The sequence below is a fragment of the Nuphar pumila genome, chromosome 15, assembly GCF_984573655.1.
Source record: "Nuphar pumila chromosome 15, dmNupPumi1.hap1.1, whole genome shotgun sequence".
NCBI classification, from domain to species: Eukaryota; Viridiplantae; Streptophyta; class Magnoliopsida; order Nymphaeales; family Nymphaeaceae; genus Nuphar; species Nuphar pumila.
Window position 1 is genome coordinate 7,613,716 of NC_143263.1, and position 24,551 is coordinate 7,638,266.

At 40.7% G+C, this 24,551-nt stretch overlaps 1 protein-coding gene across 2 annotated transcripts; it reads right to left on the reverse strand.

Moving 5' to 3' along the window:
• Positions 1–764: 764 nt before the first annotated feature.
• On the reverse strand, positions 765–10,112 carry LOC149814348 (uncharacterized). 2 transcript variants are annotated; one of them, XM_089988679.1, is made up of 17 exons: positions 9,662–9,781; positions 9,241–9,543; positions 6,536–6,657; positions 6,353–6,441; positions 6,221–6,268; positions 5,817–5,910; positions 4,819–4,861; positions 4,630–4,730; positions 4,439–4,503; positions 3,743–4,239; positions 3,574–3,661; positions 3,393–3,491; positions 2,603–3,171; positions 2,372–2,507; positions 2,223–2,285; positions 2,009–2,143; positions 765–1,211 (listed from the first exon to the last, which is right to left on the reverse strand). In XM_089988679.1, the coding sequence occupies exons 2-17, from the start codon at positions 9,450–9,452 to the stop codon at positions 1,098–1,100; spliced, it is 2,475 nt and encodes an 824-aa protein (XP_089844805.1). In that variant the 5' UTR covers positions 9,453–9,543; positions 9,662–9,781; the 3' UTR covers positions 765–1,097. The 2 variants fall into 2 exon arrangements, with proteins under 2 accessions (XP_089844805.1, XP_089844806.1); XM_089988680.1 differs by having other exon boundaries at positions 3,743–4,128; positions 9,241–10,112.
• Positions 10,113–24,551: the final 14,439 nt, after the last annotated feature.

The window sequence follows — 24,551 nt, forward strand, 5'->3', positions numbered from 1 at the left end:
AGCCAACAACATTATATTCAAATGGATTCCGAGGTGTACAGTGTGCCTTATCTTCTTTAGGGCAGATGTCAGATGTCTTTTTGCAAGCTGGAACAAGATGGATGGTGCTTGAAATTCATAAGCATAGTTGTGAGATCCATGATACAAAGTCAAGTTCCAAGAGACATGTTGATCTCTACAAAATCTGTTTATATCTTAAATTTCTTGTTGTCACAGGCAGATTATCTCCTCTGTACATGTTTTTTTTTGTGTTTAAACCTTTGCTGTCACTACAAAGCCCCATTTTTTTTTCACATTTTCGTAACATTCTTAGGGTTTATGTGTTGGTTTATTTTCATTGTTTGCCTTGTTTAATGAGATCAAGCTTCCTTGTTCAATATGCTCATTTATGTCTCTTTAGACGAGCCAGGCTCATTAAAGTCCAATGAGATGACTCGAGCCAAGCTCCATATTTTTGGTTGAAGTTCAACAAGCCGAGCCTGCCTTGAGCTCAGCTAAGACCAGGTTCATACAGTGCAATGCCACCTCGGCTTCAAGCTCAAGCTGGGTTTGATCAATGCAATTTCATGTCTAGCTTTTGAAACTCAAGCTCTGCTTGAACCCAGCTGGTGTGCACCCCTGACTTACCTCCAAGCCATGGTTGGGCGCTCAAGGGAACAACACATCAGTCGTGTAACAAACACCCCCATAAAAAAAAATTGTAGACCGACTCATGAGTAAGAAGAGAAAAAAACCAAACATGCAAGCTTTCATTTCTCATTATGTTTTACTTTAATACATGGGCACAAACCAGTGGCCATTTTCATATTCATTCTTATTACTAACATAATACATACACAACCATCATCCGAGGCATAATAAGTACAAAAGCTATTTTGGAACCAGAAAAGATGAAAAATGAAAAGAAGAGAAACCAATACACTATATTATAGAATTTAGATATTTTGCTCTCTCCCTTACTAATAAACAGGACCCCCTCATAAATGACACAAACCCGCAAAACAACCAGGTTTGGTAAGGGCTAGCAGATTCCGGCCATCTTAACACTTTGTATCAAGAGGGGAGCAGCCAGAAAATGAGACCCAATATTTTGCATGTTACAGGAAATATGTCAACTGCTTCTTCTTCCTTGAACCACCCTCGCCGTATAACTCATTCCACTGCTGCAATTCATTCATGACAGATCCTTCAGATGCAAAGCTTGCTGCCACCTGTGGATGTAAAATCCAGAATCAAAATATTAATTCATTCAGAAAGACAAAAAAGAGCAAAATTTTGATGTGAGATTAGGAACTGACTAAGAAGATCATCATCATTAAGCCTTATCCCAACTATATGGGATCGACTTTGCGAGTCCTATTTCTCCGTTTTTGTCTATCTAGAGCTATAACTTCAGTCACTTTACCTTCATGTCCCCTCTAACTGGCTCCTTGAAAATATTCAGTGGTCTCTCTTTTCCTAGCTTCATCCACTTGTTAATCATGTCTCATGATCTAACTAAGAAGATGCAATTAACCAAGTTTGTCTCATAATAAATGGTAGCAAAGCCTACACATGCTGTGCTGATGGAGGTTTGAAAACTAAGATTTAACTTCATAATTCAACTTACATGAACAAAATGTTTCAATTATGTATATCGAACATTGACAGAAAACCAAGAGGAGATATCAATACTGCAAGAATAAGTCGTTCCCATCTCCAAAGACCAAAATCAGGGTTGGCTTGTCCTATATACTAACAAGTGTTAGGTTATCTTGCTTAGCTCAATGAGCGTGTGCAACTCCACACCCGAAGCAAATAGCCTTCCCTGATATAGCAAGGTAGATCCGTCTAAGATCCTACAGCCTAAACACCAGTCACCAGTTTTGAACAATGGAGCAACCTCCCTCACAACGTGAGCTCTACTTGAATACAGAGTACTAAGTTGCAGAAATGCTACATAACCCAACCTCAGTAAGGAGCCCAATCCATGAATTGACTTTTGTTATTACATGGAAATGGCTCTCACCTGATTCTTTGCAAACCTCATGTCTTCCATTGTTAAAGGCCGAAGAGTAATTACTGGTTCTTCCTTATCCCCTTCAGCAGACTCAGCTTCCTCCCTTGCCTTATCTGCTTCTTCTACAGCTTTCTTCTTCCGCTCCTATCAGTTGCAGTGGTTTTAGACTGATCTTGAAAACAAGATAAAAGTTATTATAAAAAGATCTCACTAAATGCTTTACCTTCTCCAATTCTTGCTGCAGTAGCTCCCTAACAGGCCTATATGCAGCAGTCGTACATAAATTCTGTACCAAAAGACAGACAGCATTAAAAGTCTGAAAAAGAGATATTGACGTAGTAGGTAAAACCAGATGCATGCATCTTAACTCACCTTCAGATCACTCCCGTTATATCCTTCAGTCATGGCAGCAAGTTCCTTATAATCGATTCCTTCCACATTCTCTTTAGACAAGAGAGTCCTCAAGATTTGTTCTCTGTTTTCAGATGTCGGTAAGCCAACCATAACTCTGCGCACCATGTTCATGGTTATTAAAATAAATTGGACGCACAAGTAGATATACACATGTAAGCACTCCATACATGCAAATACCATGCAGTATACCTGCGCTCGAACCGTCTGATGATAGCTTCATCAAGATCAAATGGCCTATTGGTAGCAGCAAGGACAAGGATGCGTTCACCTGATTTTGTCAAAAGCCCATCCCAGTGGGTCATAAACTCATTCTTGATCTTGCGCATGGCTTCATGCTCACCAACTCTAGACCTCTGCCCAAGCATGCTGTCAACCTCATCCACGAATATGATTGTGGGGGAAACTTTTGCAGCAAGAGTGAAGAGAGCTCTGACATTTTTCTCATCTTCACCAAACCATTTTGAAGTGATTGTAGACATATTGACATTGATGAAACTGGCTCCAGCTTCATTCGCTATTGCCTTGGCAAGCATAGTTTTGCCGGTCCCAGGTGGTCCAAATAGTAATATACCTCTGCAAGGCTTTAGTAGCCCTCCCTTGAAGAGGTCAGGTCTTCGAAGTGGAAGCATGACCAGCTCCTGCAGTGACTCCTTTATCTCATCAAGGGCACCTATATCTGCAAATGTTACTCCAATTTCATTTGCAGGAATCACTTCAGGCCTGATGCGCTTCTCAAACTCATTATCAGGAGGAACTTCCTGTTAAAGAATGCAATACAATAAAAGATTAGAGACGGAAACATGAACATGTTATAAAAAATAGAAGACAGAAATAATAGTCACAACTTCAATCGGCTAAAGGTATTATAAATAAGCGCAAAGGTATTCAATTAGAGTTACAACACTGATGGATAACTATATGAAAAAAACGAGGAAACAATTTTTCATGAGAAAAGGGTAACAGCATGAAATACAGGTACCTTGGCTGGAGTCACCAAATTCCCATCCTTTTTCACTCCTGAAGCTGGCTTCTCTGTCTCACCCTTGTTCTCAGCTGCTGAATCTTTCTCCTCATTCCCCTGGAAGATGCAGAATTTGTTGGAGGCAGAAATCTTTGGTTGAAAATTCATTGGCCTTACACTGTAATAAAAACAGCCATACCTTGAGGGCATCTGCATTAACTTCCAGTTTCAGAGTATCTTTGCCATCAAGATTCCCTTCTTGGAATATGCTCAATCCATGTGACAGACTGTTATATAAAGATATGGTGTGAAAAGACAAAGGTATGGGGCATTAAAAGAACAAAACAAAAACAGGCAATGTTTCTTACCTCTTGGATGAGATAACAAGCTTCCCATTCCTGTACTCAGGATCCTTGGTGTGCATTAGGTGATAAGATACTGCAGATACCACTATTTCTTCTATGTAATTACCCAGAACCATTGTGTCCGCAAGGCAGATAGAACCAAGATCATCACAGTCGAGATCATTTGCCGCTAGAACCTCGGTAATGTGGTTCCTGTTATCTTGAAACTGGATCATTTTCATGTCCTCTTCCAATTGCGTCTTCCAACAAACTAAGTGGTTCTCATCTTCAGGTGGCTTAATCTCAATGTTGTAAGGGAACAGCAGAGATAACTTCTCATCCACTTCTCTAAAATCGTTCTCAGGATCTAACATTCTTGAGCCAAGGATGAGAACAGATCCTGAAAGTTTCTTCAACATTTTCTCAAATAAGGAGTAAATCCTCTGGGATCTAAAGAGAACATTCTCAATATCTCTGATGTAAAGAACGACAGGTTTTGTTTTTGAGACTGTGACCAGAACCTATCCAGTAAAACCAAAACTAAATTTGATCAGTCATACGCCAATAGTTTACAAAACTGAGCATAGGGCTAGCTCGTGGCAAGAAGAATTCTTCCCCAGAACAACAAAGTACAGGACTCTCAATAAAAGATTGAGAAAAAAAGAAGCCTGAATGCAATTTTGTTTCCAGGTCCTAAAAGTATAAAGTGTAGGACTTCACCTTGTAAAGAGACTGTATAAAAACTTTCTCATCAAAGGACCAGCTGATAGTGCGTTTGAAAGGAGCTGCAATTCAGAACAGGCAAGGCAACATACAAAAATGGATGACAAGATATACTGTAAAAAATGATATACAAGAATAAATATACAACATAAATTGCATAAACCAGCATTGGCATTGGTTAACGTTACCTGGATTTACAGGAGCACCCTGAGATGCAAGGCTACTGATATCCGAAGCAGCTGAGGCATTTCTTCTAAGCTTTGGACCATTTTGCGTGCCTTCAGACCCTCTGCAGATAAATTGATAGGACATTTAGAGAAAATACATATAGCCGCACTGAAGACAATTATAACTTAATTATCACAAAAAATATATACCTTGACTGCATATCCAAACCATTACTTTGTCTCCGTAAGGTCCCTGCAATGGACCCTATGAATAAGTTTGAAGCCAGAAAAATAAATATATGATAGGAAATTATTGATACTTTCTCATTCAACACTATCTTTAAAAGGTCTATAAAATCATCTTGACTTCTCATATTTAAAAATTGACAACCATGCGCTTATTCAGTCACAGTATCTGAGATAGTAATTCAGCCATTGAACAGAAGGATCCAACATGTAATTTCAAACATGTTCCTGTTCCATTTTCTCTTGGTTCCTTTTCATTTTGGAGGGTGTGTGTGTGTGTGTGGGTGGAGGGGGGGGGGAGTGGGAGGGGGAAGGGTTACAAAACAGACTGCAGTAGTTAGCTGCGAAATGAGGTTATTAAAACCAGTCATCCAGCTTTTGTTAAAACCAGTCATCCAGTTTTTGCTCCATGCCTGTCAGAATCCCAAGCAGAAGAGCATCCAGTCACAAATATCAGCCTTAGCTATATCTCAGCAAAGGCAATTTCTTGCAAATAATATAGGTTTAGATGATAAATCACATGAAAAACATGGGGCCTAATTTTTTTTAAATATAAAAATATCAGAAATAAGTAAGAAAATAGCATGTTTAGATAATAAAATGCATAAGAAAGAAGAACGTAGCTGAGATATAGAAAAAAGTAATTGACAATAATGTGATCTTAGCATGATAATATCGTGATATTATCACAATATATAAATTTATGATATTATCAAAATTTTGTGATATTTTGCCTTAAGTATCCTTTTATGAATTTATAGAGATACTATCGTTATATTTTCAAAATATAGCCTATGTCTGTGACTGTTGCTTTTATGAAGATTATGCTGAGCAGCTGCCAAAGAGTGAGAGATATTGTGCCATTTGTAGTGGCATTGTCATGCCTTTCATGTGGAAAAGATAAGAATAACTAGCATGAAGGATAATTTCTATGGCAAGAATATAACCATCTAACTCAATACCTTTAGGCTCCTCACGTGGTGACAGAATGGAAAAGGAACTCAAGAAACTTGACATTCTCTCCAATGTTATCTCAGAGATGGATCGCTTCAAAGTCTGCAAGCAGAGGATTAATGTTACATGAAAAAGTACGAAATAACATTTGATTAAAATGGAATCCAACCTTGTTCACTCTTTAAAAGCCCACTTCTCTTTTCTACCAATAATGCATAATGCATGCAGGAGGTAGGAATGAAGAAGCAGGAGGAAATCATGTGGTCATGCATAGTGCATGCGCCAGAACACAAGCAAGCATGAGACGTGAAAATTAAGAGAAACCATAAAAACTGCATCACGTGCTCAAGTAACTGCATGAACGGACAAAAAACCATGCAATTTATCAAGGAAAAAACAAAAAAGAACTTACATCAATGCCACTACTGCTGCTGCTGCTGCTGCCATATTTGCTCTGTATCTGTAATTGAAAAAAGCCAGTCTGTTATCAGCTGCAAACAAGTCATAAATATGAAGGTGATTAAACATGGCTCTTGGTTCTGACCTTTAAGGAGAAGTCGGTTACATCAAGTAGTAAGAGCTTGGCCTCAAAATAGTGAGCCAAAGCCTTTGCAAGCATTTGTTGATAAAGCTCTGTGGGCAGGGAAAATATTTAACGAACTTGAAGAGTAGTACCAAAAGAAACTAAAAGTTCAGAAAGAATGTAATGGAATTGCACATAACATACCAGCAGGACCAGACAGCAAAATGGCCTGACTTGCTGGGGAAAGATTTCTTGTATATTTTGAAAAATCAGCCTGCTTTAGATGTACATATGCAGCACTTGTCAATAACAACCTCGTCTGCCCACTGTTTACATTGTAAGTGAACACGTCACAATTTTTCTTCAACCAAAACACAAAATTGATACACTTATTTATGCGATAAAACACACTTTTAAAAATATAAAGATGCAAAATCATTTCAATAAAATGTCAGAATAATTTCATGGCACATTACAGGATACTTTTTAGAAAGATACCAGAATTTACACAAGCCTAAAATGATAATTTAAATAGCCCTAACCAAAAACGATAACTAGCCAACAACAAATCCGACATGCATATTAATGGAATGTCCATGTTGAACCATTAATTGACCTTATGACCCAAAGGCCATCCACAAGATACACTGCAACTAATGCAAGTGTATGTTTAACATAGTGAACAAGTAAACAACAAATCATGCACACATTGTACTGGCTGAAATTTATTTTTTCCCATAGACTAGGCCACCTACAAGACAACACTTAGTGCAAAGGAATAAAATTAACACTGTGCCCCCATGTACGACCTATACTAGACTGCACCACTCTCATTTCAAAGCATGGTTCTGTATTGGAGCCCAGTCCCTGAACAGAAGTCCACCTCCCATAATATACTCCTCTTGGTAATTATGAAGAAAGGCATACGTTAAGCATAGAATTATTATTACACATTGAGCACACTCAAAGACTAAAAGGACAGCCCACGTAAATTGAGTCAAGGAGTGTGGACAACATATCATGATAAGTACGGTAACGTCATGCCTTGAAAGTGCTAAAGATAGAAAGCAACTGAAGATATGCTGATGCTATCAGTATGTGACCAACAATCACAGTGTCATATGCTTGGCCCTCTATGTGATGTTGACACACATATCAATATGGTTATGGATGACAAACCCTGATTAACAAGCAAACATAAGGTCAGTGGAACACCTGATGGTATCAGCATCAAGGTCCCTTGGATGGCTAGCATCCACTAGAGGAATGGCACCCAACCACCATGACTAGAGCTTTTGCTCTCAGCCATCCACTGCCGTTTAAATGTTCACTAGAGATGTTCTAGCTTTTGCCATGGATGAACAGAATCCAAGGGACCCCTGAAAGCAATGTTGTTAAAATTGGTTCGCTAGGTGCATCAGTTTCTTAAAAAATGAAAAAATCAAATCGAATCGATCATGAATCGGCCCCTTTTAAACATCAGATGACATGTATCATTCCAAAATAAAAAAATTTAACCCCTTTAAAAATTATTAAAAAAATGAATTTGAATTGGCCAGTTTTGAATGGTCATGAATGATTCAGACCAATTTTAACAACATTGCTTGAAAGTTTACCATCAGGATTACCCCTGACCTGATCCGCACTCTGGACTGATAGCAAGAGGGGTAATCTATACATCTACAGACACTGTTGGTGCAGAGTTACCGTGCACCACTATAGCCTAGCTTCCAAACCAACACAAAGGTGATGTACCTATCATAGTGACAAAAACGTTTAAAACAGCAAATATCAGCAGCCAAATTCTGGTGTGAAATTGAGAACTTTTATATTTTTCATGCTCTTATCAGCAACAATACATAAAATAAAAAATAAAAAATAAATTTTTATGATGAAATAAAATAAAACTATATAAAAAAATAAAGTTCCATGTTTTTTCACAAAAAAATAGTCGTTAAAAATGTAAACATCATGGTTAAAATGCGACTTTTACATTTTCACAACAATGTTGCGGTAGTTTGAAAATATCACGAGAAATTGCTGTTTAAAAAGTGTATTCAATATATCGTTTGATTCTTGCTGTTGTGACTTTTTTCCCAGAAAACCACGCTATTTATCACTTAAGCACCTATACATCTATAAGTACCACTTGGTTCAGGAATACCTGTGCAGCACCCCAACGTGGGTTGCAAATCAGGACATCAAGTTATGGCCTACCCGGGCCATATTGGCAAGGATGCACTAATACAGACCCGCTACTTTCTTTTTTTCAAATCGACCACCAGGAGTACAAAGGCACCTCCCATTACATGATGACGGGATACAGAACATACCCAAACAGGCTCTTCGCAGGGAGGAGAGGATATATACATATCTGTGATCTCACAACTAAAAGGAAAAGATCGGTTTCGTTTTTCTACATAATATGCATTCTACATCTGAGCAAACCAAAGGCACATACACATTACCCAACTGCCATGAGCATTCCCATATTTAGGAAGCTAGACAAAAATGGAAGTCTCTTTGATCTAAGATCATTCAGATGCGTTCCAGATTCCCCCCAATCAACAGAACCAAGAGAGCACACCAATAATATAATAGTAAGAAAAAAGAAAGTATAAATAGTACAGAGTCAACCATAAAATATTTCCTAGAGTGCCATGGCAGATTCTTGGTAGATAAAAGAAAACAAAACGGATAAGATAACTTCAATATCAATAACTAATGAAAAAAGAGGAATCCTAGAGTGCCACGGTTGATCTTTTTATCTAGATTATTGAAATGGCAATGACCATAAGAATAACTTCCAAGAAAACATTAATGAAAGGAAGCATATAGAAACCCAGTATATTGTTTCAGTAATAAAGGAAAGAGTCGAGTAAGCAATGCAACTAAGAAACTCTGCTCACTTGAGGTAATAGGGGAACTCATCGAACGTGACGCTGCTATCCTTCCCGTCCACGATCTGCCGATGCAACTCTTGTTCTATCCGCTCAGAATTGATCGCCAAAGAAGACGACGCCGCCCACTTGCCCACCGTCTGGCTGGAAGCCAGACCCAGCCCGACGCCGACGCCGAGCCCGACGCTCAATGCGGACACGAGAATGCTCTTCTGCTCCATCCCTGTCGGAATCCCAAGCCTGCGGCCTTCGGAACTTGACCTTCGCTCGCCCTAATTCTAACATACAACGAAACCCAACCGATCCTTCCCGCTGGCCCACAATCGGCGAACCGGGAAGGAAAAAACCCAGATCGGTGCGGGAAATCAGTCTTTATCCCGAAATCTTACCCTCTTTCTCAGGCGCAAACCTAGAAAAACTTCATTTTTACCGGAAAACAACCCTGAAGAGGCGCCGGAACCGAGAGATTCAAGGCGGAAGAGACGAGATGAATCACAGGAACTCGATCTCAGCCAGAGAATCCCTTATGTTTTGCTCGTCTCGGTCGAATCGTGATCAAAACCCCGAACCGGAAAACGACACTCGCCGTCACCGCACTCAAAAGAAAACGGACAGAAACGCACCGGTCCGGCCTTCAAATTCACCTCTCCGGCGAGTTTCCACCAAAATCCGACGATATCCAGAATTTTCCCGCTCCAACCAAACTGAAAATCCTGGAATCTCCGGTTCCAGCAGAGGAGAGAGAGAGAGAGAGAGAGAGAGAGAGAGAGTAACTCCTAGAAATACGGGGACGATGAAGGGAATCGTGGGAAGGAGAAAATATCCTCAGAAATTCAGGCCCTCTCGAATCCCCGGACAACACGCTTCCACCAACCTCGTTCGTACACCCCACCTGACTGAGGCCACTATTTATAGGCGCCCTCCGACGGAAAAGTGGGACTTCCGGTGTGCTGCCGGAATCCGGCGCCATCTGGACGGTAGTTGTTAATTACACGTCGCCGTGGGGTCAGCCTTCTTTTCTTGCTTGTCCTTTTCCCGCCTTTTCAGACCCTTCCCCATTTTTCGAGGGCCTTTATTTGTCCCCTTCTCTCACTCGGCTTGAGCCGAGCTGTGGCGGCTCAGCTCACCACTCGCCTTACCTCATATTTGGATGCTTAGACACCCACCCTGAGGGGTTTGCATATCATGTTATTTGAAATGACATGAGATTTATAAATTGAATCCTATTTAATCAGTGCCCAAAAACAATCAAACATAATTTTTTTTATTTCAGAATCTCAAAAGCAATTCTCATAGAAACTTATTTGATTTATAAAATGAATATCTTTTGAATAATATTTTTATTTTTCAAAAAGCACAAACTTACCTTAAGCCTTTTGAAGCGGGCGTAAACGAACCAAGCTTGAAGTGTTTAAGTTTAGCTCATTCTTGTGACGAGCCAAACTGAAATTGAGCACATAACAAGCTGAGTTCTAACTGACTTGTTTAAAAAAAGCACATTTTTCAAATTTTAAAAAATAAGATTACAATAAAGTGCATTGTTTCAAGGCTAGATATGACTCCACTACTAAAGCAAATTTTGGACAACAAAATAGTTCAATCATATATTCTACATATAAAATAAATTCAAATATATATTAACTAAACACACTCATATGAGTCAAGTCAAGCAAGATTCCTATTGTTTAGGTTCTGATTCTCGAGCCTATTTTACCGGCTGAATATGAACCGAGCTACAAGCTGATTGACTTGTTTCCCAGCCTTATTTTTCTAGTTTGAACTTCAAGATAAAAGCACTAAACAGCTTTTAAAGTGCGTCGAGCTTAGTGATCAAGTCCCCCTTGGACTGCTGCCACGTGGTGGAGTGGCGGAGCTTAGGGTGCAAAATTTGGCGCCAATTATTAGCGGCGGCTCATCGTTAGTCAAAAAGCCGATTCATGGTCGGCTTCAGCTTTTTCCCCTCAAGTTTTTGCTTTTTGCTTTTGGTAGAAGAAAGATCTTCAAAGTAAACGTGTCACTCAACCATTGGTCACGATGCCTCTCTTAGGCGTTTTTACTCTTTTCTTTTTTCCGCCCTTTGCTTCGCACAGGTAGCTATCGAACAGGTGAGCTGACTCGGACGCCACTATTGACACGCCAGCAAGGCTGCTGCCACGTCGGATGTTAGGTTTTTTCCTTCCTAGGGCGGTGATTCTACGGCGAAAGAGCGACAAGTAAGCGAAGGACAGCTGGAGGCACATAAACAGACGGACGGTGAGGATCGAGACAGGGAAGGAGGGCTTCCAATGGACGGCAGAGATCATTTGTCATGCGAAAGCGGACAGGCGAAGGCAAGTGTGAGTGGATTGGTGCAGTTCCCCACGAAGATTCCATAGGTTGGTTAACTTATCTATGTTGAAATGACATAAATACCCTCACTGTTAGGTACAATTGAAGATTATTGAAACGAACCATGGTTGAACCAGTTTGAGCTTTGGTCCTTCACCCGGTCAACATTGACTTGGTTCAAGTGTGTAGGTGTGGTGAGCTCTTTAGTAATTCTGAACGTAGGGCCTGCAATTAGAGAAGACTCTGATCTGTCGACCTTATCAAACCCTCATGACTTGCCCGAGTTGCCAAATTGGTGCAAGGCTTGGTCAGTCGATGGAGTCAACAAAAACTATCTTTGAGTGTTTGGCGATGCTCTGCTTTAATCACTTGGTTGGGGACCTTGAATGAGTTTAGTGCTGAGGACTGAGTCAAGAGAGAATTGGTCAAAGTCAGTCCAAATTGGAAACCCACTTACGTATTGTATTATCACAGAGCTCCCTCGATAAATAGATGGCTCGGTTCTTGAGTAACTGTTGACTATCCGATTAAGCGTTCAAGCCCATATGTGACGCAAGAGAGTGTTGTTCACTTGGTTGGGACTTAGATGAGCTAATTTAACACCCTTTATAATTTAGCAAGTCCACTGTCTCTGGTTGACTATGGACCAGGATCATGGACCAGTTAGGCTAGGTCAAAGCCCACTTCTTTGAACCATGGGCCACTCCGGAAATTTCATTTTTGGCAAGTGGGCCATCAATATCCTGTACTTTGACCATCAATTTCTACCCGCCTTTGGTTGCCATTTTAGGGTTTGAGGGATCTTGTAGATATGTATGTCATCACAGTGTTGTCACCGATTCAGCTGTATGGCTCGGAAGCCGATACTCAAATGAATAGTTCTGTGTTCTGTATCAGTCCAAAAATAATAATAAATTATTATGTATCAATCATAACTTAACATGTGTTAAAACCATTAAAATATTTTTTAAATAATATTAAAAAAATATTTGGGGTAATTTTTATATTTATTAAAAAATAGCCGATTTAGGCGTGCAGCGTATCAATTTTCTGCCTATACGATACAGGCCTATACGCACCGATACAGTATCTTTAACATAGATACCAAACACTTGAAAAAATAAAAAGTATGATGACACAATGTTATCAGTATGAGTACAATAGGCACTGATACTGATAACATTGTGTCATCATACTTTTTATTTTTTCAAGTGTTTTGGTATCCATGTTAAAGACCAACCCCCGCCCCCCCCCCCCCCCCCCCACCTACTTTTTTTTTTTTTAATTTAATCATAAAAACCATCTCGCGCATTGAGTCCATGAGTGTAAAACCCAAGTCCATCCTGGTCAAAGGAGTAAGAAAGGGGATCCAGGTACCAACGGGGGGTTCCCCTTGTTTGGTAGTAGCTGTTAGTGTACTTTTCTATGTGTTGTGTTGGGACGTTGCAAGTTCAAAACCTAATGGCATGTTGTGTAACTGGTGGGGTCAGCCTAACCCCAGCTTAACTTTAAAAAAAGAAAAAGAAAAAGAAGAGAAGACTCGGTTAGATGACTTTTTTTTTGGATTTATAATCCAAAGAACGCACAAAGACCTGGTTGCACTGGTTCAGCCTGTTATACCTAAAGGTTGGTTGTCGGGTTGACAGCATAAAAGTCCGAGGCTAAGACCCTTGTCCTGTAGGCTTATGCTACACATTGGCTTGTGTAGAGGGGCGACACCCATGAGAATCGAACCTTGACTGTCCGTCTAGCAGCTAAGGCCCCACCCCACTATGCCAACCCCTCTTGGGGCGAGAGTTAGCTGACATGACAATAACAACTTCTTGTTATCCTTACTACCATTTGGGTCACAAGTTAGATCTGGATCAAAATTTATAGATCCGTTCATAGGTGCAATCACATTGCACAAAATGACCCGTCAGGTGTTTCCCCCCAACAGCTCACAAGCTGTATTTGAAAAGATGGGTGGCGTTCAGGTGCAGCAGCACATTCATTTTGTGCAATTGAATTGCACCTAATCTGGCCTTAATACTTTGACAGTAATATGGACCATAGAATCCTTAGCCAGCATGTAGACACTCCCTAGAATTGAGTTGCAGTCCAAACACTTTTGAAGTTGTTGAGCTCAACTGTTGCTAGAATCAAAGTCCATGAAGTAGTCATGCTTTAATGTAATTCTCCTGCTCCCATGCAAGCACATCTTTAGAGACAATCCTCCTGCTCCCTATTAGATTAATGAATCAAAATATCCAAACACAAATAACTCCTATGGGGAGTTTTAGAGCTCGGGTCTTAGACCGTTTGATAGGGATATAAATGGTTCTGATTCGAATCGGATGTAGCCAATACCTGATTCGACTAATCAGATGTTGGCTAGACGGAATTGAATTGAGATTTGGTTTTGGACGGTGAAAAGTTCATACCATATCCGGTATTTTACATGTAAACATATTCCGATATCCATCGAATCTAGATATTTGTTGGATTCGGTAGCAAAAAATCAAAACCATATGGGCATTGTTTTGGCTTATCAAATTTGACTAAATTAATGGAGTCAGATTCAGTTGGATATCGAATAAAATCCGATCCTACCGTCTTGTCTGAGGTGGAGTGAGATGGTGCTGATATAATTCCGGGCCTACACCAAGATCCAAATGGTGGATTTCGGATCTTCATTTTTTAGAATCTGCAATCCCCAATTTTAAAAGACAAAAAGCGAGAGGCAAGGATGGGGGAGGCGGGGTCGACTGTTCTAAGATCAAAGATCAGAGATCCTTGGGTTTTAGATTTAAAATGGGTCCCATGCCAAGATCCGAACTATCTCAAATGGGACCAGATATGAAAACCAAGGCTTTCAAACCTCCCTTAAAAGAAAGGGATACTGTTGTGCTTGACCAAGATCTTCAAAAAAAGTTTCCAACTTGCTCTACAGCTTTCACCCCCACAACTTTGCTCCACTATGCTTTTTTGTCTTTTTCTTTTTCTTTTTTTCGACAGAGAAAGCTGGGGTTAAGGGGACCCCCCTATCAGTTATACAACCCTATATCATTGGGATTCGAACTTGCAATGTCCCAACACAAGGTGACATGCACTAACTGCTCCTGCCAGACCAGGGGAGCCCCGGTTGGTGCCTTTTTTATTTTTCCTTCATGCTTATTTTCATCTTTTCTTTGTCATATGCAAAGAGAAGGCAAATTAATGCAAGCCCACAACCATAAAATAATTCCTTTCTCTCCCAAGTAACATGCACTACACTTTGACAAAGCATTTGTCCAAAGCTTTTAGGTATTTATATTGTGCACGTACGCACGTGTCAACATGCTTGTGCCCATGCTAACTAGGCATATGCAAATGCCACAAACAAACAATTAAACCCATCCAACCAAGAATCCACGTTTGGTCATCCATTTGATTCCAAACTCTTCACTCTTTGCAAAAGCAAAGCCATAAAGAATCATAAAGATTCAGAAACAGCAACACCACACTCACTACCAACTCACCAACCATGTCTCTCTTAAGGGTCCCCCCCTCCTGCCAATGTCCAATCACAACCTCACAGTGCAATGGAATGGTGGTGATGTAGTTGTAAAAGGGGAGAGCAGATCAGGTCATCTGTCAAATCACTTTAATAAAGTGATTTGACATCTTCACCGTCCATTGCTTCATCCCATAGTCCTTTTATACATTGTGGACGGTGAGGATGCCAAATCACTTTTCTAAAAATGATTGGGCAGATCACTTGATCTGCTCTAGTTAAAAAGGGTCATCCTGTGACGCTTCCAGGCTTCACTGCCACCGGATACAATCAGTGATGCATCAACACCCGCATGATTTGATCAAACAATCTGTATAAAAGTTAATTGATAGAGTCAACATCCCACTAGCATATAAAAAGGAACGGGTGTCAAAGTCTCTCTCTCTCTCTCTCTCTCTCTCTCTCTCTCTATATATATATATATATATATATATATATATATATATATATATATATATAGAGAGAGAGAGAGAGAGAGAGAGAGAGAGAGAGAGAGAGAGAGAGAGAGAGAGCAATTTGTTGATTATTAAAAATGAACCAATAAATAAACAGCTTACATTTCAATGTGGCATGTGGTTTTTGCTTATTGCAATCATGCAGATGTGATTTATCATCTTTTGCTTACTAAAAACATGTCTTGGATTGACTTGTTTCAATAAAAAACTTGATTCTTTGTATAAAGTTTTGATTGAATATGTGTCACCGATTCAATAAAAAAAATGTTGAGTGAGCTTGAAGCATGTGTGCTGCATGTTCACGGTTTATGATGGGTTTTAGGGTGATTTTCCTATACATGAGTCAGAAGGTCCATCTCTTGAGTGCCTCATGTTGAAGAGACCCTACTGCAGAAAAAAAAAATTTGAATACACTGTGTTATCCCAATTCATTCATGCTTATACTCATTATCTGATTGGTGAGACAATACATTAGAGTATATTTAAAGTTCAGAGATTTTTTTATATGTTCAAATATATAGACATACCACTTATATTAGTTTTCAGATGAGTTCATCCTACACCCAAAATTTGTAAATACAGATAAAATTTTGCATAAATCACAATTGAATGCAATGCTAAAACAATAGTTCATAAATTGGGTGTTGCTGTAGGTCTGACCTGCAAACGGTGGTGTTCAAATCAAATATTTCACTTTGGTCACATCATGGCTACTTGTTGATAGGCGTAGGTTGTTAGGAATACTTCATACATCCATGCTGACATTATTTACCATTCATATGCATTAGGGACATTATCCAAGCATGTTGTTGGTGGCCCTCCTAGATTGTAGGAATTCTGAACTACCCTACGAGTAGGGCTAGTTTTGGTATCTTATGTATATGATGTTGGATCATATTTCGGATCACACAGTTTCACAGTCGTCATCATGATATAAAACATGATATAAATCAGGAAATACAACAAAGTATAAATCATGATCAATAGACGACCGAAACAATAACATGGTGCAGGCATGTCGGTTTCCGCAAGCAACCAAAATCCAAACCACATCAAATAGACAAACAGTTGCATGGAACACAATGAAAACAACGAAAGCATGTTAATTCTGGAAAACTCAGGAAAGAGAAAGAGAGAGAGCAACCGGGAAGATGGGAAATCGCAGAGCTCTCTTAAGCGTCTTGAATCTATCTGTAACCCCGTCCCTACCCATGCTTTTATAACTCACGAACGGTTACAAAGCGTGGACGGGACCCGTTACGGAATCCGAGGGGACGTGACCCATAATGGACTTCGAAGGATCGAGATCCGTTACAGAATCCGAAGAGCCATAACGGGCACAGACTACAAGGAGTCGTGACCCGTTACATTTCCCACAACCCGTTACCGAACCCGGCACGACACGGCACGGCGGGCGGGCGCACATGCACGCGTGTGTGTGGTAGCCATCCCATCCTCTTGTTCTCAGGAGTTTACATGTGGCTTATAAAGCCCACAACAAACTCATGCACAATCAATATGGGACTATTCAAAACCAAAGCTTTTTTCCAAAAAGTAGAAACAATCCACGTTTCTTCTTGGAAATTCTATCTTTCTCCCTTCTTACACCTAACATATGAAGCTATGATTCCCTTGCCCCCCCCCCCCCCACCCCCCACCCACACACACACACCTTGGGGCCTCTCTTCTGTCTTAGGTGAGATTCAACTTGAGAAACAATGGTTAGATTAGTTAATCAAAATATTAGCATATATATTTTCTTTAAAAAATGATTAGCATATATTGCATAAAGCAATGTTGTCAGAATCAGTTTTTGAATCCTTTTTTAATACGATTTAGAAAATTGGATTCAATTGAATCGAATCGTTTTGATTTCTGTCTATTTAAAATTTTGGTTTAAAACAAAAAACATAAAAAGTTTCAGGAAATATTATTTAAAACAAGGAAAGTACACATAAATGAAGTAGATGATGACTGTATGGTCCAATCAAGTTCTAAAGCATACATTTAATGCCTAAACAATATAATAACCATTAAGTATTATAATTAATGTCATCAAAAAATATTATAATTATAAAAAAATTAAAGGAAAACTGATTCATTCGGGTTCTCAAGAAAATCAATGAAGGGCCGATTCAGTTTAATTTATCTGATTACCATTACTGATAATGATCAAAGAGCATGGGATTGGATTGGGGCTTTCCTTATAACCTTGCGCGGCAAAACTGCATTTTTCAAATACTGCAGTGTTAAGCTATCATTGTGTCAACTGTCAAATGAGATTGCTAAATTTTCTACCCAAGAGATGAAGTTGTGATTAATGAGTTAAACTGTTTCTAATTTTCATACAAGAAATTACATCACAAAATGGTCAAGTTCATATAAAAAATGACATTCTTAACTTGCTCAATCCCTTCCACTACAAGAAAACTGTTAATTAGCGATGGAAATTTGTGACGAATTTTTTCGTCACAAATTTGCGACAAATTAGCTAAGGAAAACTTTCTTCATGAATCCGTCGCTAATTAGCGATGGATTAAGAACAACAATTTTTTCGTCGCTAATTCTCAATACAAGAAAACAGTTTAGCGAGGGATTTAGCGGGGGAATTTTTTTGTCGCTAAATCCCTCGCTAATTTTCGATTTAAACCGAGCGCGAAATTTTTCCTCTCTTCCCGTTCGAAATTTAAATCAATCGCGCTTGATTTAAACCGACTTTGATGATGCAGAGTGATCGTTGTGCAAGTCAGTTCATGGTGGACGACGATGATGCAGAGTGATCGTTGGAGGACGACGACGCCGGTTCACGAAGGACGGCAACGCCGGAGAGCATGCCGGTTCACAGAGGACGACGACGCCGGTTCACGAAGGACGGCGATGCCGGTTCACGGAGGATGACGACGCCGATTCACGGAGGACGGTGACGCCGAAGAGCACCGGTTCACGGAGGACAGTTTACAGAGGACGACGATGCCGGAGAGCACTAGTTCACGGAGGACAATACAAGTTAGGTGACGAGGCAGAGCGATCGTTCTGTGCAATGCCTGTCGGGCGCGGTATAAGTCCGACTTATTGCTGCCGGAATACCGCCCGACAGGAATCAATTTTTTTTTTAAAATTTAACGACGGATAATGTTCGTCGCTAAGCTGTCGCAAATTAGCGACAGAATTAACGACAGATAAGTTTTTTCGCTAATTAGCGAGCAAAAATTCGCGATGGCCTCTATCCATCGCTAATCCTTCGCTAAACAGTTTAGCGACGAATAAGCGATGGATAGAGGCCGTCACTAATCCATAATTTTCTTGTAGTGTTCCTTTTATTTTTATTTGTCACTAATGGATCCTTGCTCACCCGATGAACGTTCTCCTTTTTGTGATGGTAAATCTTTGGTTGGATTGAGTAATGGGGTGAATTAACTTAGAGGTCGGCCGTTTGGATGACAGGGGCCAAAACCTGGTGTTTGAGAAGCCAGTTTTGCCTCAAACTAGGTTATTGGAAAACCTGGCTTGCCAAAAACCTGCCCATGTTGGGCTGTTTGGGTGACCAAACCTGGTTTTGGTCTCGAAAAAATAAAAAAAAGAGCTAGGCCATTTTCCGACTGTCACCGGTAGGAAAATGCTGAGGTCGGAGTTGCGTTTGTTGGGCGACACATATCCTAGCCATTTTCTGGAAAGCCAGCCAAATGAAAAAAACTTTAAAACAAAAAAGAGGTGGATGGCCATTTTCCGGCCAGCCCAGTGCCGGGTTGGAAAATGGTTGGCCATCATTTTGTCTTTACAAAAATGAAAAAAAGGGATGGCATCCACAGCCATTTCTCAGGCCGGTGGGTGGGCGGTAGTGCCTTCAACGTAGAAAAAAAAAAAAAACAGGGATGGCTCATGAGAAGTTGAGGCCCTAACCGAAGTCTTCAAATGAGGCCCTATTTTTTTTTTTAAATATCGCACAAAAAATGCAATATAAACATTAAATGATATATTAAACATTTTTTTCACGAGATATTCAAAAACTCGCTTAAACTGACATCACACATTTTTTTTGGAAAATCTTAAAAAATGCTAGAATTACCTGTTGCCATCGTTTTGATGGCTTAAGTTTATTTTTAGTGGGAAGCCCTTTCTACCGCACCCTCTTCGATATAAGATTATTTTATGTTCTTTAAAAGACGATGTACATGTATTATGCAATATCATTATTACTGAGATTTTCTCAAATTTGAAGGCTCCTCCAAACAGGAGGCCCTAAGCAGTGGCGTCAAAACTCAAAGAGGTAAGCAAAATCTGCAAAAAAAAAAGATTTTTTTTTACTCATTTTCGGTCAACCATCGGCCAGAAAATGGCCGGGATGATTCCCCGCTGTGGTCTATGCCATCTTCGCCATTTTTTGGCCGGTGTCCAGCCGGAAATGACTGGACACTGTTGGGGTGGAGAAGGGGTGAGGAAGGAGTGGGGTGGGGGTGGAAAGGCCTTCGATCAACCAAGTTAACAACTTGGGGGATAGGGTTTTTTCACTTAGCTGGGTTTTGCTAAAAACCTGTTTATCAAACCAGGTCTTGGTGTCACCCAAATAGGGGTAGCAATCGTGTCGGGTTGGCTGGTCGACCCGACGGGTTGGTGGGTCAGCATACCTCAACCCGAACCCGACCCATTTATTAAACGGGTCGGCTGTGGCAAACACGAACCCGACCCGTTTAATAAATGGGTAACCCGACACGACCCGCCAACCCATTTAATAAATGGGTTGGGTCGGGTAAACGGGTTCTCAGGTTGACGGGTCGGGTTGGCGGGTTGACCCACCCGCCTAACCCGTTTATTAAACGGGTCAGCCGGGTTGGCGGGTTGGCATACCCCCAACCCGAACCCGACCTGTTTAATAAACGGGTTACGCGGGTCGACCCGTTTATTAAACGGGTTGGCTTAAGCCCAACCCGAACCCGCCTAAGAGGCGGGTTAGCGGGTCGTGTCAGAAATTGCCACCCCTACACCCAAACACACCAAAACTTAATTTACACCCAAAACCCAATTCAAAAACCCATCCATCTCATTTAATTTGAGGTGGTTCTGACATGACGAAAGAGAAGCCCCCGGAAGCAAGGCTTTCTTGGTTGACTTTGGGTATTAGCAACAACTACGAGGATTGTTGCCTACGTTTTTTTTTAAATTTATTAAATGGAGAAATTGTACCCGAGACGCAGTGGCGGAGCCAGGGGTGGGCAGTCGCCCACCCCAGAATCTGAAACCGAAAAAAAAAAAATACTGTGCCTCCAGCGATATTTCCTAAAGAAACAAAGAATCTGATTTTAAGTCTTGTATGCTAATGCCTACCGCTATGTGTGTTTTAATTTGTCTGGTGTGTGACAAACAGAAAATAAGTGTATGTTTACTTTTAATCCAGCAATTTGTTCTGGATATTATCGTCCATGGTGTGTTGTCATTTAGATGCAGTTTGTTTTAGGTGGTGAGCACTTGCCCAAGACAGCAATCAGCAAGTGGTGCTGACACGTTTATGTCTTCCCGTAGCAGCGGTATCACATACACCCTAAGCTTCCACCTAATCTGGACCCGCGTTTGTCACTTTCCGAGTTCGAATCTGCATTCAACCGGATTCTGGATTGTGCGTTTTAAGCTTTAGAAGTTGCTTTCGGAAAGCAGCGTAATGTTCTGGTTCCTTGCTGTTTATTTGAGCTGAATGTATGCAAGACTCATCTCAAATGATTTGAGTATATTGTGATAAATATTGCTGTTTTTTTTACATTGATAACCAATAGATTTCAATATAATTCAAAGACTTATTTAAGTTTTATCTCTTCACCAACCAATTTTTTTGGCCCCTCCATTGATCCGAATAAATGGATCGTCCTTCAAGACCATAGCATTGTCCCCGAGACTCGAGGTCTGCCCACCCAAGGAAAAACTCCTGGCTCCGCCACTGCCGAGACGGGAGACGTGGCTGTGCTGGTTTTTTTTTTTTGAGAGGAAGAAAAACATTTCATTAACTAAAGAAACCTAGGCAATGATCCATCGATGGAACTTTGGACAGAGAAGGTTTTTGAAGGTGTCGACTTTGTTTTCGTGATTGAGTCCACTCCCAAGCATTTCATTGGACTCCTCTCCCTCGTAAGCCATTGACATTGAGATTGGGCAAAGTAGAACCATCCAACAAGAAGTTGTTTATAAAAGTTCTATCGGATAGAGTGGCATTGGGGATTGATCACTTGTTCTTCGAGTGGGCTCGCGTGGGCACCGACATGGCACCTCAGAATGAAGTAGCTTTGTTATGTGTCTTGATTTTACTGATGTGTTCTCCACATATGATTGTGTGAGAGAATACTTGATCGTGATACATGAATTTTGCATGAAAGGCTTTTGTTTGCGGGCTTAAAGTTGAGACGGGCCGCAGGTGACGTAGACCTCAATGGCATAGAACATAGAGCTGAGTAGATGCACTTGAGAAGGTGTGTGCACTCTTAGGCTTGCTTGTTGAGTTTGTTAAAGAGCAGTGTTGTTGCCTCATCCTGCCATTCGCATGCTATAGCTAAGGTATGGGCTTTCTACTTAGCAATGCGCGTCATCATATGCCCCGCCGTACCACACACACATGTGCACCCCTTTTGACTGATGACGGATAAAGTTTGACACATTATCTTTCACTAGAACAAATCGACGTTCTGGTCTATACATCTCTAATTGTGGGGCGACTGAAGCTAAATCACATGTGAGCGTCAATTATTAAGATGCAGCCATGGATCATCTTCTGTTGCCTCAACCCTCCCTTAGCTATTGCTAGCTCAGAATGACCCATGTCTTCATCAAAATTCTGAAGAGGCTTGCCGAATGTGCACCGATTTCCAAAGCCAAACCGGTGAGGTGAAGCACTGACTGAATGAATGAACGATCCTCTAGCCTAATCTAGCTAGATTAATTTGATCTAAGCTAGCCTATTTTGAGCATTTAGCTCTCTGATTAAAATATCAACAAAGAAGAACAAGCTCAATTTTAATTTTCAAAGATTGTTAGACACCAATTGAGCACATGTGCGTTGCACGTGTGCATAGGCTGTGCGATTGTGTGCACATAGGCTGTGCCTTGCGCATTAGGGATGGCAGTGGACCGGGGTGAGGTACAAGGTCTCCACCCCCGCCCCGTCTCAAAATCCTGCCCTCCATTCCCGCCTCCATCCTTGCATTAGTTCTGATTTTAACCTCCATCCCCATTTCATGTTCTCCATTCCCGGTCCAAACGAGGCGAGGCGGGGTGGGGCTCCGTTTTCCCTCTATCCACTACCATCCTTCGAGAAGGATCAGGGGTGGGGCAAGGCGGGGATTGGAGACGGGGATAAGGCTGGGCTGAGAAAAGCGAAGTCCATCCCCGCACGGGTTTTGATCTTAACTTCCATCCCCGGTCCAAACGGGGTGAGGCGGGTCGGGATCACGTTTTCCCCGGTCCACTGCCATCCCTACTGCACATGTGGGGCTGTACGTTGCTCAGTCTATTGCGTGCGTCGAGCTGCAAGGCTAAGTGCCAAGCTCCTCCGCATGTCTGGGCCGAGGGATGATGGATCACATGCAGATCAAGACCAGCGCAACCTCCTAATTTGCCTTGTAGAAGGGAGAACCTACATGGGAATCCCATAGACTACCTTAGCTTATTATAAAAAAAATGGACTATGTTTCCTATATTGGCAGTTCAGCTCCAAAGAAATCACGATAAAAAATCTCATTCTTTGGAAAATATCTGAGGCAAAATCTTGTTATATTTCTCAAAAAATATCCAAAAAATATGGGTATATATATACTACAAGTGTCATTTTATTGAATAAATATTAGCTTAAAAATGTGATATTTTTCAACATAGACGATATTCTGAGAATATCACATTTTCTGTAAAATATCGGGCTTCAAAAAGATAGTGATAAAATCACGTTATGTGCAGAATATCAGCTATATCTTTGGCTGAAAAAACAAATATCAGCATGCTTCTTCACTTCCATGTTGTGGTACTTTCTTTTTGGAAACACCAAAGTGAAGCAGGTGACGTCCGGCAAGTCCTCAGTTTGGCTATGGTATGAATCATGCATACCATTTGTGCCATAGGGACACATCCTGATGCTACGAGCGGACACACTCGGACATGCAGACACGTACACTGTTATTTCAATAAATATTTAAAATATCTTAATATTTTTTATGCTTTTAATAAAACATACATTTTTACTATTAAATTATGGAAAAATAGTTTTTATTGATTAAAATTTTTAAAAATTTCTGTGACCTCATGTCTTATTTTTCTGAAAAAAATTCAAACTTGCAAGTGGAACTCGCATCACCTGTCCTCGTGTCCACAAATCTTTGTGACATAACATATCATAGAGCCACAAAGAGCCAGCAGATTAGGAAGGCTAAGTCCAAAATTTAGTTGGATTCTTTTCTCACCCTGAGAGTCTGTTTGTTTCATGGGAAATTGCTGAGCTGACATCCCTTTCCCTTTCTTTCTCATCATAAATGTAACAAATCAAATCTACTATGTCATGCTGGCACAGGTGGGCCCCTGGTTTTCCCACCACATACCACTTTTCACCTGTAAATCCCCTCATACCTCCTGTCTATCACTTCAAGAAAGTATTCTCATGGGAAAGCTGTGCTGGTAGGATTTTTTAAAAATCTGCATCCATTCTCATGAAAGTCCTTTTCCTTCCATGGGAGTGAAACAAACAGGCCTGAAAGATGAAACCACTGCCATGAGAACTGCCAAACTTTCTAAGACATTTCAAGACATCCCCATGAACTCACTCTTCAGTTGGTAAAACCCTTGAGGTCCTCCCCATTCATTATGAGTACACCCAGCTTAGCTTCAACCTTGTAGCAACTCACTCCCCCCCTCCCCGGCGCCCCTTTGACATAAGATGAGTTCCAATATCCTATGTCGATCTTAGCTGTCCAGCTGAACTATCTGGACGGTTAGGATCAGTCCACATCCACGTGAAAAAGTAAACCAATCCTAGCCAT

Excerpts from the sequence above, each read along its gene's own strand:
- LOC149814348 (XM_089988679.1), bottom strand. The coding sequence starts at position 9,452 with ATGGAGCAGAAGAGCATTCTCGTGTCCGCATTGAGCGTCGGGCTCGGC. Across the intron at positions 3,492-3,573 it reads TTAATGCAGATGCCCTCAAG|GGGAATGAGGAGAAAGATTC; the intron begins GTATGGCTGTTT and ends TGCATCTTCCAG. Across the intron at positions 2,286-2,371 it reads ATAACGGGAGTGATCTGAAG|AATTTATGTACGACTGCTGC; the intron begins GTGAGTTAAGAT and ends CTTTTGGTACAG.